This window comes from Geospiza fortis, unplaced genomic scaffold (assembly GCF_000277835.1).
Source record: "Geospiza fortis unplaced genomic scaffold, GeoFor_1.0 scaffold41, whole genome shotgun sequence".
Lineage (NCBI taxonomy): Eukaryota > Metazoa > Chordata > Aves > Passeriformes > Thraupidae > Geospiza > Geospiza fortis.
Genome location: NW_005054299.1, coordinates 18,061,957 through 18,082,080, shown reverse-complemented (window position 1 = coordinate 18,082,080; position 20,124 = coordinate 18,061,957). Strand labels below are relative to the sequence as shown.

The 20,124-nt window shown below is 39.2% G+C and overlaps 1 protein-coding gene across 6 annotated transcripts in view; it reads right to left on the bottom strand.

Moving 5' to 3' along the window:
* Positions 1-20,124, bottom strand: part of LTBP1 (latent transforming growth factor beta binding protein 1) — a 187,451-nt gene that overhangs the window by 154,005 nt on the left and 13,322 nt on the right. For all 6 annotated transcript variants that reach the window (XM_005416252.3, XM_031061012.1, XM_031061025.1 and 3 more), the window contains exon 2: positions 18,312-18,600. In XM_005416252.3, the coding sequence (XP_005416309.2) occupies positions 18,312-18,568 (257 nt within the window). In that variant the 5' untranslated portion in view covers positions 18,569-18,600. The remainder of the gene's footprint in view (positions 1-18,311; positions 18,601-20,124) is intronic.

Sequence of the window (20,124 nt, the reverse complement as noted above, 5' to 3'; positions counted from 1 at the left end):
TTGGTTCTGCCTGAGGCAAATTCACCTCTACCTTGGTAAAGCAACCAGGATGTCAGAAAAATCTGGATACCTCTATGAAACCGACATTACACATTCCCAGGCCACTTCACTAATTTGAATCACGATGATACTGAGCACATTCTTCCTGTTTCCAGCACTTAAATGTTCCTGTAATTGGCTAGTATTTCTCAACACTTTGAGTTTTTTGGCAGGACTTACTGCTCAGTGCTATTTTTGGAAACTGCACCAATAAATACCATAGGTACCTACTCTTATACATGATTTAACGATGAAAAGAAGTAGCTGTTTAGAATCCCTGGGCTTAACACACTACTTTTGAACAAAGAGTCAAAGATGGAGCGGTTGCTGCTCATCTCCAGTATTTTAAACACTACTTAGGACTCAGCTTGTTCAAATGCCTTCCTTCTCCCAGCTGATCACATCCATGACCAAAGAGCAAACACTCTCAGCTCCACTGTGCACAGCCAGAGGCAAGAGGCTGGAGGGATGAAGGCCCTGGCTCTGCCCTTCCAGCTGACCAGAAGTGACCCAAGTCCTGTGCTCCCTCCTTCAGCCTGTCACATGGAGATTGGCTCCTGTTTGGAGGTGGGACAGGGCAGAATCACCCACAGGCACTTCTTAAACCCACAGCCTGGGGAGATACCCAGAAATGGATTGGTCCAAGACCCCCACTTCCTTGCAGCCATGGGGGGATACCAGGAGCATCCTGCACAGAGAGATGGCTTGTCCAACTACCCTGCTCAGGATAATGATAGGCAACTACTGATACTGTTAGGTAGATGACAGCCCCTTGCTGCCAGTATCAGCCTGAGACTGGGGGCTGGAAATGAAACACAAGGTTGGGAGGGAGAAAAAAGCAAAAAGCTTCACACAGGAGACACAATATACTTATGTTATTTGGCCCTGGATGTTCATAAGCAGAGCTGACTTGCTGACCTTTTGGAATCCTTACAGCCTGCTGCTTCTTAGCTTACAAGAAGTTTTATCTCGTACACAGAGTTCTACATACATGGAAATAGAAACTGTTATGGTAGAGTCTTGTTTTCGCAAATAAAGCAACCTAGTTACAGCAAAATATCTCCTGTGCATACTTGTTATCAAAGAGTAGCTTTTTTTAGTTCAGCTTGACTCTTGATACAGCACAAATATACTTAACAATTAGCCAAGAAACATCCCAATTATCTTCCTTGACAGAAATGAAGATAAAATGCACCAAGCACCTGAAAAAATACCCGATTTCAAACTACAGGACACATAGCAATTTCCTACTATAATTAATTGGCTGGATGCTGAGAGTATTTTAATTTCAAAGTACCCTTAAATTTGTTCATGCTCTCTGTTCTGTAGCTCAAACCGCAAGCTGCTGTAATTCTTACAAGTTGCTCTTGTTCTGTACTATATGAAGCTCTGCAGTTTCCCAGTTCTGAGTGCTATATTAATAGCTGTGAAATAACATACAACAGTAAAAAGAACAGTATTTTATAATGACATACCAAAGGGTAAAATTTGGGCTGTACTTCCAGCCATAACTACTTTTCCTGCCTAGTGTAGTTAAGAACTTCAGTTCTTAACTACAGCTTCTGTGAATGCCAAAACATTCTGTATGAGTCTGACACACAGAGTACTGCATGCAAACTACAATAATTTAATTTTACTAAATTATAAAGCAATTTAAAAAACAATTACAATAAATATAGTGCACAACAACTGCAACTGACTTAAACTATATAGGATATTGGGGTTTTCTGGTTTCATTTTGGTTTTTCTCCTAATAACATAGGAGGGGATGGGAGGAAGAGAAGCAGAAAGGATCACAAGAGCCAAGAGCTGACATTTGAATTTTACAATAGAGGCACATATAACTTCTTCAATTCCCTGTAACAAGTTTGACAATTAAAATTAAATGTTTTCAGAAGACAACCACTGTAATTCATAGTTTAACTGAATCTAAAACTATTTATGTGAGTTTTGTAGCCCTAGCCAAAAGCAGCTATGGTTCCTCATAGCACGTGTTTAAGAGCAGAGCACAAATAATAATAGTTCTGGAAGCTTGAGTCAAGCATGCTAAAAGTTGACAAATAAGCCTTTTCTAGCAAGCATTACCATGTCAAAAAGATTTGAAGAACACATGCACACTGTTTTCTATACAGCTAGGAAAGCTAATAAATCTGTTTTGAATGACTTTAACTGCACTATACTCAATGTACTAGGAGGATGTTGAATCAGAACAGCAACGACTTCTGATGTGAGTCACTGGTATTTTAGAATTTCACAAACACATTCAAGAGACACAAACCTAGGAGAGCCACACCAAATTCAACATGTCAAGGAACCTGACAACAAGTATGCTCAGAGCTTATAATCTACCCCTCTCAACATCAAAAATTAACTCCAGCTTTGAAGCAAACTTGTAGAAATAGAAACATTTAACGAGCTTTCCCACGGTATTTTCTATCTAGAACTGTGCAGCCACCACAGACTTAACAGAAAGAAATGTGTGACAATCAACAGCTTTTATTGTCTCTGGTTTCATTCTTTTAAACTGTAAGAATCTCCCCCCCACCCCGTTTAATGAGAAAATAACTACTCAAATATTTTTTTAAATGTCATTATCTAAGTAAAATGGTACTGTTTAACCACTTGTGTTAGACATGCAGTGTAAATAATGTAATCTAAGAAACTGGAAGTTATGCCCACTAAACTCTGAACCTTCAAGTCTAGGTACACAACTCCTGTAGCCTTCAGGACATGTTTTGTAACATACATGAGACAAGTCTTTTGTCTTAAATGACTTAAAGCTGTAATTTGCCACTCTTGGTCTTGTTTCAAGAAGAAAAGTTTCTTTACCAGATATTTCCAGCTTGGAAGAGAAAAAAGATTCTATTCATGACTTAAAAAAAACAAACAGAAAACTAAGCAAACAGCTGTCCTATGTTTTAAAACTCTGTCTTAATCACGATGAATATTTTGCCCATTTAAAGAAAATTAAATTAATTAGAAATCTAGAGTGCCTGTGAAGCATGTCAGTTTCAAGAAGGGAGCACAGCCAATGAAAGCAATGAATGGTCATATCAAATTGAGAATCCTCTAGTTTCCATAGCTACTTTTTAAACAATTGCACGCTCTTATCATTTCTTAGAACAACCTTGTTTACTATGAATAACATTAAAATGGCAGTTCTCAGAAAGAGCTACTTAAAAGCATTTAGAAAAAAGTACAATCAGCAGCAGCAGCTGCTGCTTTAAACTTTTAAAGAAGACTAATAGTGTTAAAATACAAAAGAACAGTAGATAATGCATTTACCTTTTCCATAATATTACTTGTAATGGAGTATAAGCCTTAGGCATCTCAACCTGGATTCCAATCTTGCCATGGGAAACACTTCAGAAACACCCAGAAGTGTAGAAATTACAGTGCAAGGATCATACAGGCCACACAGTCTCTACAATAAGTGGGAATTAAAGAAGAGATGCTCCAAGAGCATAACAAACATCTCAAAGTGAAAATTTGTCACCAGAGCGCCCTCAGGTAATTTTTCTAAGTGTTTGCTTTATTTTCAACACAACACAAGGAAATATCAATTAAGCAGATGGCAGCTATAAAGTCTCATCCTGGTATGAATAAACTATGCATCATGTAGAAAAAGCAACATGGTACAAGACTACACACGACAATGTGCTGCTGCCCCGTACAGAGCAACCCTGACAGTGTGCAACTTCACAGAACTCAGAGCTTCCATCGACTTCTATTCACCTCAGGGACAGTAAGTCTGGGATTTTCCATTCACTTGGCTGGATAGGAAGTCTGTGTGTCTCCCTCTCCTTCAAGGATACTCTGAAAATCTATGTGATGCCATCCCTTCAAGGAAACTGTTATAAAAACGACTGACTGACTACTCTGGAATAACCCCAAAATTATCTCCTTTACAAGGAGCACATAGAATTATCCTGTACTCTTTCAATTATAGTGGAAATTGGCAATGACTGAGAAGAAGGGAAGGAGGGAAAGGGAAAAAATTAAGTAATTACATTGCTGAATTTATACAACTCTTCTTCCTTTTACAATTTGAAGTTCTTCAGTCTTCATCACCTGAATTCCCATTAGAAATGTTCTGACTGTACAGCTGTGGGTTATATTTATTTCTAATATCACTTCCAGAAGCACATCAAAAGACAATCCAATTTAGGAATTCACCAGATTTCTAAATAGAACATTGGAACAAAAAAAGTTTATAGATACAGCCCTCCAGGGTGCAACAGAAGGAAAACTCTTCAGAATTCAAAGCATACTCTACAGTGAAAAGCCGCTATAAGCCACTGGAATAGCAAAAGGGGGAATGGGGGGAGTTGGCTTCTTCTTAAGGATCTGCATGTGTGCAACAGCTGGAATACCCAAACAGGCATTACATAATAAAAACAGAAGCTGTTCGAAGCAGTAAGGAGGCACAGCTGGGACTCCTGTGACCAGTTGTCCTTCAGTTCAGAGCTTTGAGGTTCCAGTTCAGGAAGCAAGACAGACACCGGAGCTTTTGCTCCAGTACATAAATGTATGTATGCATTTCTGCTTCACCATCATTATTAATTTGGCAGTGGCATCGATTCTACAACTATCCTTGTCCATCATACAGAACCAGAACAGCATTCATTTTATAGCAGTATTTAAGATCAGATTATACATCAATTGAACACAGTTTAAGTCTGTTTGCTACCTTTTCCAGAAGCCCATAGAAGTTATAAAATACAAAATGGTCTAAGGACGGAGCTCGCCCAGTGTAAAACCCATAAAATGTAAGAATTTTAAGCTTCCAAAAAACTGTCACATTCTAAAAGTACTTTAAAAAGTGCTTAAAGCTAAAAGGATTCTAGACTCAGATACTGCTACCCAGAGACAATTACTGAAGATCATCAAAGCATTAACTTTGCTCCAAAGCAATCTGGGAGTGCGGTTCAGAAAGCCGTTGAGCAGTATCCTGTTGGGAATGTGTGAATCATGGTGAATTTTTTTTTTTAAATAAAATGTATTAAGATTGTAAATTTTATAACTAGGAAGCTGAGGTAAGAACAAAAGTACTTACTGTAAGTTTACATCTTGGTTGACTGTTCCCCACTACCACAACTTTAGACTACTTCTTAAGAACTTGATATTTGCAACATATTGTGTTATTAAATATTTTGGAATCGTGTATATGATATAAAGGCATTTATTTCTTATGTGTTTATAATGATCTTAGATATTGAAAGGGCAGGGGGTAACTGAACGGAGACAGGGACATAAAGAACAACATTTTACAATGAGGGTGGTAAGGCAGCATACCTGGTTGTCCAGAAAAGTTGTGGATGCCCCATTCCTGGAAGAGTTCAAGGACAGATGGGGCTTTGGGCAACCTGTTCTAGTGAAAGGCTCCCTGTCTATGACAGGGAAGTTGGAACAAGATGGTCTTTAAAGGTCCCTTGCAAACCATTCTGGGATTATGGGAACGTGCCAAATTACAGTGCATTTGTCCCATGTACTAAAAATTTAACACTTTTTGCTAAGTCTGAACAAACAAGGTGCCAGAGAGGTTGACAGTTTTGCTGCATGGCTCAGAAAATGGTATAAATATAGGGGGCACTTCAGAATTGTCAGAAACTGGAACAGAATGATGCTCTGTGGAAGAAAAAATTCTCCTTAAATCTTGATGGAAAATGTAAGTGCCACAGAAGAATTTCAAAATCAGAAACTGGGAAAAAAGTATACAGCTCTGAATGATGCAGTCATGACTTTTATCAAGTCAGCACACTCAAGTAAAGAACAAAGCAAGAGTTGGTAACAAACAGGTAACAGTGAGAAGTGGAAAATTAAACAGTGTGATTTTAAACAAGGGAGGCAACTGAATCAGACATCTGTGCCACTCCATGAAGCATTATAACTTCAAGAATTAGCACTGAGAAAGAATGACCAGACTTTCCAGGAAGGAATCACTCCTATCTTAGAAAAGTAAAACTAACAGGAGGACTGGGAAGAGTCCATGTATTATCCTGGATATGAAACATATCACCTGGTGAAGGAGTGATGCTACTTCTCAAAGAGTAGCCTGTCAAATTAGATCAGCAAGTTAACCATACCAGTCACTAACAGAACATCTCTGTGATCTGTAACTTCAATAAAAAGGAGAGAAAACAGCATTAGGACTATGTTACTAGCTGCCTAAGATGGTGACAGCAACTACAGTGCCATCATAGATGGTGCCAGCTCTCTACCTCACTGGAGGCAGAGAATCAGGAAACAATGGTAGTATGAAATTTCAGTTACCTCCCTCAAAAACCAGCACAACACTAAACTAGAATTTTTAGATGTAATTAACATCATCTTCACAGATCAGCTCATTCAGGAATGCTGAAGAAAATAGTAAAATCTTGGTTTGGCCTAACCTGTGTACAGGATCCAATTCAGATATTACCACTGAAGAGATGCTTTCAAGAGTAAGCAAAACAGAGTTAACAATGTTGAAGGGGAAAAAAGCCAAAGATTCTCTACAGCTCTTCATAGTTCCAAAACAGAAGAATGAACATAAAATGGAAGCTAGTTCATTTCAGTTCATTCAACTGAAAAACTGTCCAAAAGTCTTTTGATCCAATTAAGAAATCTATTAAAGGAACACATGCAGAAGAGCAAAGAAGACAGTCCCAATTAATTCTTCTCATCTAAGTTCACAAATGCACTTAGAAAGATTCTTACGCCTTCCTTTCTGAGGGATTCTTAGAATCTATTTCAGACTGAAGGACAAGAGAAGGTGGCAGAACAGACAAGCAACACCAATAGATCATTAGACCAGATAATTCTCACACAAGACTTGTAGAAGTTAAACAAGATTCTACCTATTCTCTCTATTTTGTAGTACTCTGGGCACAACAAAACCCAATAGAGAAGAGTACAGTAACTTTCAACAACAACAACAAAAAAAAAACCCACACCAAAATTAGATGGGCTTTAACTTAGTGTTCATGTGCAACACAGGTTTTTTGTATAGTTTGTTAAAATTCATGCACAGTGCCTGGAGAGGTTAATCAAACACAGTAAGCCCTTAGGAGACTGACTGGAATCTCAACAGAGCTGCTTTCTCTCTCTTACTGTAATGAAGCTTGTCTGTGTTGGCTTCCTGACAGAGGAGTCGTGAATGACAGGGGAAGGGGTGGAAGGTTCTCCTACAAGCATTTAGTTGATCCTTCCCTCACACTCAAGATGAAATTAGTAGTGTAAATTGTTCAACAGCATGGGCAGGCAACAGTTTCCCTGCTAGTACTTCAACACTGACCACCCTTTTTCTGCACCAAAGCTTTACTCAGGCCACTGATGTCACACAGACACATAAAACCATAAAACAACTGGCTGTTGCCATCACACAGAATAACCTTTTCCTCTTGTCTGGAATAAGCTCTGGCTGGCTTTAGATCCCCGTTGGCTCTATAATTTCATTCTCTGTATCAAAAGGATTTTATTTCTGAGAATTCTTTTTCTGTCAAAGATACTAATGAAAAGACTGAATACCCTCTAACAGCTGTTTGTGAGATATTCACTTAACTAGAGGATAGCTAAAGTGTGGATAAAACAAGACATTCCTGCAAAGGTAGGCTATGTCATCTCAGGAACAACAATAATCTGAAGTATAGGACTGCAGCTGCATCCCCTGAGTGCCTTGCATGCTGCTGCAGTACTGATACTTTATATTTTCAACATTCTTTCCAAGATACCTCTGCTATTCTGGTGGACATAAGTTCACTGCACACACACAGTACCTGACGTGGCCAGAGGCTATCTGGGTCCAGTCCATTGAAAAGAATCTGTGTGGAACTCTCAACAGAAGTAAAGTGGATACTTGCAGCCTCAAAGATTCCAACACAAACAGTTGAAGAAATTTGAAGAAATAGTGGTAGATATCACAAATATTCACATTCAAAAGGCCTTATAAACCAGTCATTAGAACAGTCTGGACTTGATCCACTGAAACACTAAAGGCTTCCTTCAAGGCTCTTTGCCATAATGATCTGCCCACTTCTCACACCATTGTGAGCTAACAAGACCTATCAAATGATTAGCCCATTTTGTAATTGTCACAGGGGTTTTTGCCTTTCACACCACACTTAAGGCCATAGTGTTTAGACCCAAGTCTACTACAACCCAATTAACAGAAAGTACTTAGTCCAACAGAGGTAACAACAAATTATCTGTCAGCTTAATGGATTAGCAATAAAACATGCACTAGCAGTGTTCAAAAAGGACACCAAGACAAGACTGACATTATTGTCATCAAAAAATCATCTCCACCTTCTCTGCCAACATGATTGATCCCAGTCCTGAGGGAGCCCAGCCGTTTGAACCGAACAGTGACTGCAGCCCGATGACTACATTTCCCTAGAATGATGAATGGAGGTGCTCTTGAGGGCTGACTCAGTGCCTGGCAGCACAAAGAGATGAGTAACTACCTTTGAACCAGTTTTTGTTCTAGCACACACAGATCATAGCACGGCCAAAGACTACAGAAGTGAGAGTTAACCACAGTATCAGGATCTCAAAACATTGGTCTCAATTTACCAATAGTTGATGCCAAAGATCCTTTTAGCTTAGTGCTCCTGCAGCAATGAAATTAACCATAGCCTCAACTAACAGCTCAGGTCTGCATTACTAGTCCCCAAACAGTTCTGATCTTCATTAGGAATTGTCCTCCTTCATGAAGACAAAAAGCTTCAGCAGTGAAAATGTAAATTCATATGGAGCCTCTATGTACATGCGGAGACCTCTCCCTGCAAAATGCCCTGCCATAATAAGAAAATGTTAATTACTGTTTTAGAATTTCTAGAACGGCATAATTGAATGACTGTGTTGATGTTTGGGATCAAGGATATCCAAAACAGTTGATCATCCTCAGAGCAATTATCATAAAGTGCACCTAGGATGGAGTGACTGAGAAAGAGGCATGTAAATTTTTTAATCCAGAACAAACTTCCCCAAAACTTCAATAGCAAAGCAAGAAGAACTCCAGCTCATTCATTATGACGAAACTCAAATAATTAACTTGGCTAATGAGTAAAAATTGTTCTAGAGAACAGCTTAGAATGTCTAAGTTGGAAAACAGCTGAGGTGAATGGCATAGGACCACAGGTTCTACATCCCTGGTATCCTTGGTAAAGATACAGAGCTGATCACTAATTCATCAGCTGCCAGGCCATTTGCTCTAGGCAAGAAGTCTGAGCAGAGAAAGGCTACTGACAGTCACACCCAACAGCAAGTTCCTAAAGACAAGCACTCTAGCATTGCCCTTTCTACACAACCTTAGCTTTAGCTGGACAGTTTGCTGCTGCTGTTTCACTGTCCCCATGCTGAATCCAACACATCAGCAGAGCAGGTTGAGTTTGTGAGGACAGCTACAGCAATTCGGGGGGAATGGAAGGGAGGGTGTGAGCACACAGACCAGAACATGATGCATAATAAGACAGACAAATGAATATTCTATTATTTTTTCTTTAGATTTACTAGTTATAGGGATAGAATACAGGAAAATATCGTACTAAAAGAGGGTGTTGTTCCCCCTTTTCCCTAGCTGTACTGCAGTCCACAACAGAATTGAACAGGAAGATCCCAAATAATTTCAGATTGACTGTGACTTCACCTCATTTATATAATGTCCATTAGTAATCTGCCCACAGAAGTCATGAGACAATACAACAGAGCTCACATTTCTTGATTTGCATCCATCATTTGAAAAGAGGCCTTCCTTCAGTATTCAATAGCAAGACAATTATGCACAATGAACAAAAGAGATTGTTAAAGAAATGTGCTGCCAATAAATTACATCATCCAGTGAATTTAAACCACTCCTCTAAAAATTCTGGCATTCTGCAACATGAAAAGAAACCTTAAGTAGAAGGAAAAGCAAAGCTTGCCACCTACTGCCCAATGACATAATAGTATGTACTAATAGTATCTCCTTTTAACAAAATCTCTTTTCTTGACACAGAACATACAGAACTGTATCTTCAGTTGTTTCTTTAATGAAACAAAAAATACAAAACCAGCACATGGAATATTCAAAAGCAGTCTTTTCTATAAAGCCACTTATAAAATCCCTGACAAGTCTAAAACATAATTTCTCACAGCATCCAAGCTGACAAAGAATTCATGTTAATATCCTCCAGTGGTGCTAGAGGCTTTAATAAAGTCTGTTCCCCAGTAGCATGGTAAGTTTTAAAGACAGTACTTTAAACTTAAAAAAAATTAAATTACAATAGATAAAGTCTATCAGAAAAGTTTTTTTTCTGTACACATCTGGAGGAGATATTTTCAAACCTATAGACTACATTAGTAAAAACAGGGCCGTAGCAAACAATGGTTTATTGCAGATATTTTATTTGTTCTACAAACTTCATGTCTCAGTATCAGAAATGATGTTTTGTTATACTTTCAAGTACAGAGAAATTCTCTTCATTAACTGCAATGCTTTGTTAAACTATTACTCCAAAGGTATTAATTTTCCTAGTATATCACATAGAAAAAGTAATTGCTGAACAACAATAGGTCCTTGGCTTAGTGTAGGAAGTTGCTTAACTCAATGTTAAGTAGTCATAATTCAGCTGCCTACAAAACTTCTGGGTACACCTGCAGACTTATCTTCAGCAACAACACTGGGCTGCACACTGAAATTAGCCAACAGTTCACATCCTGGCCCTCCAGCACTGCTCTCTAAGGCCATGGGTAATTTAGGGAAAATTAGATTAATGGGAAACAAACAAGGATCTACAGCAGAGTCCCTCTAATAGACTCCTGGCTATTAGAGAGTCTCAATGTGTACTTGAACAATAACACCAGGAGAAGAGCCCACTTCCTCCGTCTGCCTAGTGCTCTTCACCAATTACACAAAAAAGAAATACCAGTCTCAACAGGTACTGATGAATAGCAACCCCTTAACTTTAGCACAAGATGACATGAGCAATAAACTCCTTAGAAGTGGTTAGATTAGCAACTGATTATACTTTGTATAAAACAGTAATTTTGGACTCCTGGGCAAAATTGATCACAGTACAAGGGTACATGGCATAGGTACGCTTCAGGGAGCTTAGGTAAAGCAGAAATTGCTTCTCAGTGAAGTACTTGGACTCTAGCACTGAAGAAAATAAGTTCACTGGAGATGAAATATGTGTCTCTCAGGGTTCCTAAATCATGAGCAGAACAGGCTATTCATAACAATGAAATCAATGAGGCATTTGTAATTAATCAGACAGACTGATTAAGATACTGGCTGATACATCTGCCTGAAGATACATCTGCCTTTGTCTAAGGCCAGTCTCCATCATCTTAATGAAGACTGTTAATCCATCTAGGGAGCATTTTGCTAGTGTAGCAGATAAGACTAAGTAGAACCCCTGAAGAGGGCTTCTTTGTGTCTTTGTTATCTATTTAATAAGGTTATTAACAACTGAGCCTCAATAGCGACTGGAAGTTAAGACAATACCAAAAGTTATATTGATACACAAGACATATAAATCAGCTAATAGGAGCAGATCATAATTGGAAGGGCTGATAATTTGAAGGGCTTTAGATCAAATATTAAGCAAGATTTATGATACAAAGACCAAAGATAGCTACAAACGTTTTCAAATTCAAAATATGAGAAACAGAGGAAAATGTCCCTGATTCAGTGATCATTTTATCATTATTCTCACGTTGTTCTTCTTCCTTTGCAACTTAAAAGTACAGATGTATTTTGACAGGAGACAGTTTTCCAAATCAAGCTACTGAGCTCTATTTACAGCTCTAAAGAAGGGAATGAAAAATCATGTGAAAATGATTCCCATTTGCTGCAGGGAAAACGGCTATTTGCAGCGTTGATTTTATTTGAGCCACACCCCATAATCATTACTGTAGCACAGTAGTTTACTTAGAGTAACCTGAATAGGTTACTTTTATCTCTTTGGCTAAAAAGTCTCAGTTAAGTATAAAATTGTTTCATAATTGCTTTGCCATCAAACACACTTGCAAACAGAGAGACCTTATTAACAGCAAAGGTACCAAATGCCACAATGTTGTGAATGACACAACGGCAATATATCAAACCAAATTTTAACAATACAAATACATTTTTGTAAAAATGAAAACACGCTGTCATGCTTTCCAAGAAAAGCCGTGCCCCTGCAGCCCTACCAAGCCCCTGGAAAGAAGTTCTTCTGATAGTTTCCCAACATCTCCTGAAATAATTATTCGATGATAAATAGTATAAGTTTCAATAGTTATAGAAAAAAAGGCAAAACAAACCAAAAAGCCAAACCACAACCTGAAAAAGCCACTTTGGAAGAGAACAGACCATACTGCCACATAGTAACAAGTAACATTAAGCGCTCCTCATTAAAGCCTTCCTCACCCATGCATTCAAACACTGAATGGTCAGGCCCATATGTTTTTAAACTAGAAAAAAAAAATTTAAAAAATCTATGGCCTGAAATGGTGGCTGTCTGCTTTCAGCTGAGCTGAGAGCACCAGTACAGCTTAGAGGCAATTTTCTTTCCTGAAAAGCAATACCTTGAAAGCGAGACAATGATTTCCATACACATGGAATTTGCCTAAATCACTGTCTCTTTTTGCTGTACTGACATACAGGAGCATAAACATATTCCAGCAGCAGCCCAAAAAAACCCCAGATTTAATGACAAGTTAATTAAAAATTAACTTTACCTCATGGAGTGTGTTCAAGTTGCTGGGATTGTGAGAGAGAAGTGCACATTGACATTCTCAAAAGAAATGTGCCTTTGAGGATAATATGGATAACTGATCTGCATAAACTCTTTGCAAGTCTATTAGGAAGAACATGAATGAGTTGATGGCTAATAGGGTTACACTGTGCTTCCCTGCAGCAAGTTTCTTGTTGAAAACATCGTGCAAAAGGCATCTCAGAATCGACCCCAAAGAACTCACAATGTAAAAGTTACTTTCCTGATTCTCCCTGGAGCCACCTTGTGCTAGCAATCCTAAGACAAGCACAGCATGAGTTCATTACATGTTAGAAGTCTGTACTGAAGGGATGCAGTCGTCAGCATAACCTGCAGACAGAACACCAGTTTTTCATCTCCCTGACACAGAGCAGTGAGCTCAAGAACTGCTGGGAAAATCTCACCTCTGACCACTACAGCTAAATTTTGCAGTCTATGAACAGCGACACACAGTGCTAATACAAGCTCAAACAGCTCTGTCACTGGGCTCTAGGAGGGCGGAGCCAGAAACCCACGACTTACAGACCAAAGCTCTGAAGCACCAGGTGGCAATCCATGGTTGTATCTCTGTGCAAGATTTGGCACCAGAATGGCTGGAAAGCAGCCCTACAAAAAATGGGGGTCCTGGTGGATGAGTTGAACAGGTGCCAGCAGCACATCCTCACAGGAAGAATGCCAATCTCATACTCAGCAGCAGCAGCACAGTCATACAGGTCAAGGGAGTGATTACTGCCTCCATCACGCACTCGTGAAACAACATCTCAAACACTGTGACCAGTTTTGGACTCCCGAAATCAAGACAGCAGCACGGTGGAGCAAGGCCAGTAGAGGGCCACCAAGACTGTCAGAGACTGGACTCACAATATAAGAGGAGAAAGATTTCTCAGTTCTTAAAAAAAAGAATAGCTCAAGGGGATGATACTGAGATCTACAACTGCCCCTTGAGAATCTGTAGAGGAGGCTGAGTCAGACTTCTTGGAGGAATACAGCAAAAAGACACAGATAACAATAAATGTGCAACAATGGAAACTTCAACTATAAAAGGAGAATACTTTTTTCTCCTGAGGGTAGTCAAACACTGCAACAGAAGCCTGCAAATACTGGAGATCTCCAACCCTGCAATCTTGAAATCATTCAAAGCTCAACCACACAAAACCCAGAGCAACGTCTTGTAAGTGATCCTGTTATAAGCAAAAGGGTTGGATCTGATTGCTTCATACTTCCAACCTAAGTTTTATCCCTGCTGTTCTTAAAAAAGTTTCCTTTAAAAAAAAAAGGTCTTTTTGGACAGAAGTTCAATATTACCAAGAGCTTCTGTAAATTATTTTCAAGTAGACTTCACACTTAAGTTCAAGTGCTCTTGTAAATAAAGAGTTTCTCTTGCTCTGTACATCTTTAGTACAAAACTATCATAATGGCGGTGAAAAAGGATGCCCTCCAGATGCTACTTTCACATTAGCTTCAAAAAGCCTGTCTATAATCTTTTTTAGACCATCACCTGATATGTCATCATATTAACAAATTTTAGAACCAGAAGTTCTAAAAAATAAATTCTATGGAGTCAAAGATACAAAAAAAGAACTGGTATACAAGTGAGGAAATAACCAAAAGAGGAGTCTACTTTACAGTGATCCTCAAACTACAGGAGTTTGCACAATAGAAAGTCAATAATCTCTACAGATTTTAAATCTATATGTAAACATTTAACTTACAATTATATATTATACCAAGCATGTATTCAATTTTCTGTTACGACTGTCCTACGTTGTTGATTGCAGTAGGGTCACACCAGTATGCCCAGTTCTTCTTTCAGGCATGTTTTTTCCAATCTAAATTCACGCAGATTTTCCATCAACTAGTTAAAATTGGGAAAAAATAGTTTAAACTGGAAAAATACTACATCTTGGAACAGAAGTCAAAAAACAGCTTTACGACATCAGTTGATAGGCTTACTAAAATTAGCAGGCAATACATCTGCCTGTCATAGCACGGGACTAGAGCCAGTGACCCAGGAGCACAGGTTTGGAAGGGACCTCTCAGCAGAGATTTCTGGGCACATAAGGGACAACAGTAAGTCCAAATCTATCACCTGGAGTCTGAGGAGTGGTGAACTTTGCTTTATCCAACATTAAAGCAGATTTTCACATTTCATGACCACCTGCCTCCAAAGGAGGCTGAAAGAGCAATGCAGTGACACCTCAGTGTGTTACTGAGCTCCAGTTGGTTGATGCTGTACTCTTTCTGGTGATCATTTCCAAAACTGTACTAGAAAGATCCCTTAATAAAAAAAGTTCTGCTCACACAGATGGTAAATGCACAAAATCAAGCTGTTGGAGCTATCCTGCTGCCAACAAGTGAGAACACGAGATGTGAAAGGAACACCCAGAGTTACTGGAGAGCTATCACAGGAATTCAGGCCCACAAAGCACGCCTGTTACTGACATCAGAATTCCCTACAGGTTCCAATAAGAAGCAGATTTTTGTTTCTGAAACACCACTTGTTTTCAATTACAGCCATCTATACCTTCTGCTAACATTTTTCTGAGATGAGACCTTGTACCTGACAGTACATCCATCTTCAGAGCACAGCTATGACAGACTTGCTGAACCCAGGATATTCCAGGAAATTAATCTCTCTCCAGCTTTCCTTCTGTTCAGCACCTTATTCTTCAAAAAAATGTATCTGGAAAGAAATAAACGAATTCCCTGCTTTCCTAAATATCACTGCCACCATGATCCTAAGACAGCATGCATGAACACATCTTGATGACTGAAGCTAGAAAAGTTGCATTCCTATATTAAACAGAAACAAATTGTCAGAGAATGGCAAAACAGAAGCTTTGTAGAGGCAAGCCTCCTCTAGGAGCTAATTTAGGTGTCCCAGGTTGGGTTCTGCCCTGGCTCTCACCAGTCCAGTCCTTGACTGCACAGCAGCAGTGTCCAGATCAGCACACCCACCACACTGACAGTATGGATGACTCCACTTTCCAGAAGTGGGAAAAGGAAAAGCCATTCCAAAAGCATCTGGGCAGCCTCACACAACATACAAGATCACAATGTATCCAAACAGGATCCATTGAAACAGGAACTAGCCTGTCTGCCCCTGTCAGTGTTAGAGACCTGACCTCAGAAGGATCTTTCAGCCCTATAAATTGTCCTAACAGTCATACATGGGAACTATCACTGGCATTCATTTCAACAGCTGTATCTAAGCATCAGCCTTCTGCAGCACTTGATATAACAGCTTTGGTTTGTGCAGCTTTTTTCCTCCCCACTTCCAGCTCCTACACCTGGCTTCAGCCAAGGTTGTAGGCTGGCATTCTCAGGACTCCAAAGACTCAATTTCCCATTTTCCCATGCCAATATTAAGCTGACTGAAATAGATTCATCTTCATGTGATCTCAAAAAGTAACAGTGCTACCTGAAAAAGTCTCTCTACATTTGGGAGAAAATCCTAGGCTGAGAAGGCTCACAAGAGCAACAAAGCCCACTGCACATGGGAGCATGCAGAGGCTCTTTGGACAGCAGGTAACAGGCGACGGTTTTGTTAGTCTGAAGTTGCTTCCTGTACATCTGTGATGATGTCTCATGCAAGCAGGTAAAGAGATTTCAGTGAAGCATAAAATGCTGTAGGTATTTTCTAGAAATACTTTGAGCATCATAGTCCAACAACTATCATAGTAGCACAGAAAAAAAATCAACTTATCTTCTCTTTTTTTTGCAAGCGGAACCCTTTATCCCTGACATTATTCCAGGAATAATGGAAAGTAAGCCTTCTCTAGAGGCTGCCACAAACCTTCTGAGTACAGTTTTAGAGTGCTTAAAAGATGACAATTCGTTTTTTCAGGCAAGAACAAATTACATTCTTTTATCTTTCTTCCCTCCTCTCCTTTTTTTTTATTTTACTACCTAATTTGGACAACTGGCCTTTATTGCAACAGAAAGAAAAGTTCTTGAGAATATTTTTGTGTAGAGGGAGGGAGAAAAAAGAAAGTACACTCTACAGGAATCAGTACTGATAAGGCAGGAATTGTCTGGCCTTTTGTACTGATCTGTTGCACTGCTCTTTATGGTGCCCCACAGACACACCAGGTGATGAGTCCAGCTGGTCTGGAGAGGAAGGAACAGAAAAAAAGCCTGATGATTTTACTGGAAATTTCCCCTTCATATTAATCACTCCAACAAACCTTGCTTCACCGGTAGGAACAGAACTGGACTCAAAGTACGAGGAAATACTAAAATTGGGTAGCAATTTCTCTGTCTTTCAAGACTGTGGATATATTTGTTCCTAAAGCCCTCAGTGTGTTACCTTCTCAAAGATGATACTGGCTTATGGCTCAGAGCTCCAAGGGAATTCATGTAACTTTCTCTTATTACAGAAGACATGTAGGAACCTAGTTGAGCTTGTAGATCCAAAGTTAGTACAAAGAATTAGAAGGGTTTAGGAAGGAAAAAAACCTTATAAAGGGGTTATGAGACAACAAATAACACTGAGAGTGTTCAATGATCTCTGCTCTCAGATGTAGCTTTGGAAAGGAAGCGGCACTTTGTTGTCAGGAGCCTATGAGGACTCAGGTGCAGAACTCTTAAATCACACACCATCCTTCCACATTCATTTTTACAGTTTTGAAAATGGAAAGCACAATTTATTTCCTAGTCTTGATTATCTTGCTCTGGAGACTAGAAGCAAGACAGACTACACCTTCCTTAAAAGCAAAAGCAACCTCTCCAAAAGCAACACCTCTTACAGGACAGAAACACCTTTTGTCACTGTCTTCACCTGAAAGTGGAAGGACAGCAGCAGCTGAAAACACCTAAAACTGTTCACATTCCACTTGATTGCCACCCTCCTGTGCTCCTCCCTCCCCCCATATGAAATGGGGTCTTGAAATAAATTAAGGTTGCACACATCAATAAAAACAACAGCACAATGAGTACACATTAAGTATTTAAAGCTCAGATATGATATTGAAGGCTGACTAAGTCACCAGCTACTAAAGAGGAAGAGAAAAAATTCTCTAACAAGATGGGTGTTTCCTTGCTGCTTATGGCAGTCAGATACAATCCTGAAAAAAACTTCAAAAGCAAGCAAGCAGAAATATTCATTGTAGTACAGCCACTCACATTTCTATTAAAAGAGAATAATAATGCAAATAGAAGAAATCAGAACAGAAGCACCAAATCGTACTCTCCTCAGTTACACAATGTGTCAGAACTCCACGTCACACTTTGTTCTAGGATAAACTCAAAAGGTCATCAGTGTAAATTAAGAATAATTCCTCCAATTAAAACTAGTACAGTAGTATCAGTCTAAGGAAAAGAGAAGCTAACTGATATCATGGGACTGATATCATATTCTCTTCAGGTAAGGAAATCTGGCTCATATGTAATAACAGTCTAAACACCCACTGAAATCTTACACTTAAAACAAGAAGCTGTTTTAAAAAAATCTGTGACAGTTTCCAAGTATGATTTTTTTGAAAACACTTGCAAGGAACAATGTTTTATAAATCTGAAATAGTGATCTTCTTTGAGAGCAAAGAAAACACTTACTGTGGTTGCATTTGCTGAGTTAACCCAACAGGAGGCTTCTGCTTGATTGTGAATGCCATCTGAGCCATAGGGCCAACCTTGGGTGGGACCTGCACCTTCTGGGAGAAGGTCTGCTGGGCAGCCTGCTGGGGTATGGGCCACGGGGGAACAACGGGGCTCCGGCCTCCAGGGGGAGAGGTGTCTTGCACGCCTGTATCCTCACAGGAGTTCCCTTTTGTTCCTGGTTTGCACACACAAAGCTGAGGTCGCAGGCACATCCCTCCATTTGGGCATGGTGGTGCACAGTTCGCTGAGGAAAGACATTTTAAAAAGTACCTGTGAAACAAAGCAGGAAGGAAAATGCAAACCCTCCCCACAATAAAAAAAGGCATTAATGTTAACTGGAGTAGGAGAGAGCAATATTGCTAAGCTCCACAAAAGACAATATACAAGTTGGTACAGCTTTTACTGATTTCTAGCACAACAGACATGCACAGCATTTGAACAACTTCAAAATGTAAAATGCTGGATCTAAAAAATAGGAAATACACTAGTTAAATAACGAAATATAGCACTATTTCAAATCTTCCTCCTTTCTGCTCATCATCGCTTCTCCTCATACTTTAAAAATCCAAACTGCACCTGATGAAACAATACAACCCAGGTACAGAATTCTACTACTGATCCAGGCTGGGATTCATTTTACTACTATTTTAAAATCAGATGCTGCATAGGTGCCTACAATGAATCCCTACAGCCACATTATAGATCACCAAAACATTGCAGAGAAGCCTGAAGTAATTCATCCCTTCCCCCTCTAAAACCCAAATGACATTCCCTGCAGTCGCCCCACTGTAACAACACAGGAGATGTGAGCTGCTGCTACAGTGACATTGCTACACCTAGGAAGAAACAGACAGGTGCTTGTGATTATCCCAGACCAGCTTCTATAGATTCTTTGTACCATCAGTGAAAAGCAATCAGATTCTTTAAAACACACTGGGCCTTCAGAGAGGATTGATTACACTGCTTTGCCTTGGTCTGTCTAGTGACTACAGAGGGAGACTGAATAAGCAGCCTAGACTCGACACCCAGCTTGTACACCCAGATAATGCAGTACCAACTCCACTCTGAATGAACAAGAAACTGGGAGGAGCAGCAAATCCCATCCAAAAACCAGAGGGAGGGAGGAAGAAAAGCAAAAGCAACTGTGGATTATGTATATAGATAATACTGCAAAGGCACGTCTACCTTGAGGATTTATTTTGGATGCTGAAATTTGCATCACATAAAGATGGCAAAACAAATTAATTATCTTATCTAAAGGACACAATTTGATATTAAAGCAAAAAAAAAGTTCTTCATTATTCACATTAAAGATGGTATACAATGAAGCATGTATAAGAAAAAAAACATGGCTGAGCTACTTTGTTCCTACAAACGAAGCAAATTTTTAATATTGTTAATGATCTTTTAACATCAACAAAAGTATATGTCAGGTGATAATTTTTTTACTAGAATAGGTAAGATAATGTCTTGAACTATAACAGGGGATTCTGCACCATATTTAGATACATCCAACTGAACAAAAATCAGTCCACAACCCTGGTCCAAATAGAGTACTTGACACTTCAATCAAGTTCTAATACATTCTTCTATATGTAAAAATAAATTAAATGTACAAGAATATATATGAATTAACTCATTAGGATGGGACTGTGTTAGTTTGGAGGCCTATTTCATCCACTGGCAAATGTATCATATATACCAACTGCACACAGCAACAGAATTGCCCTACAACTTAAACCTGAGTTCTGCATGGGGTTTTTTCACA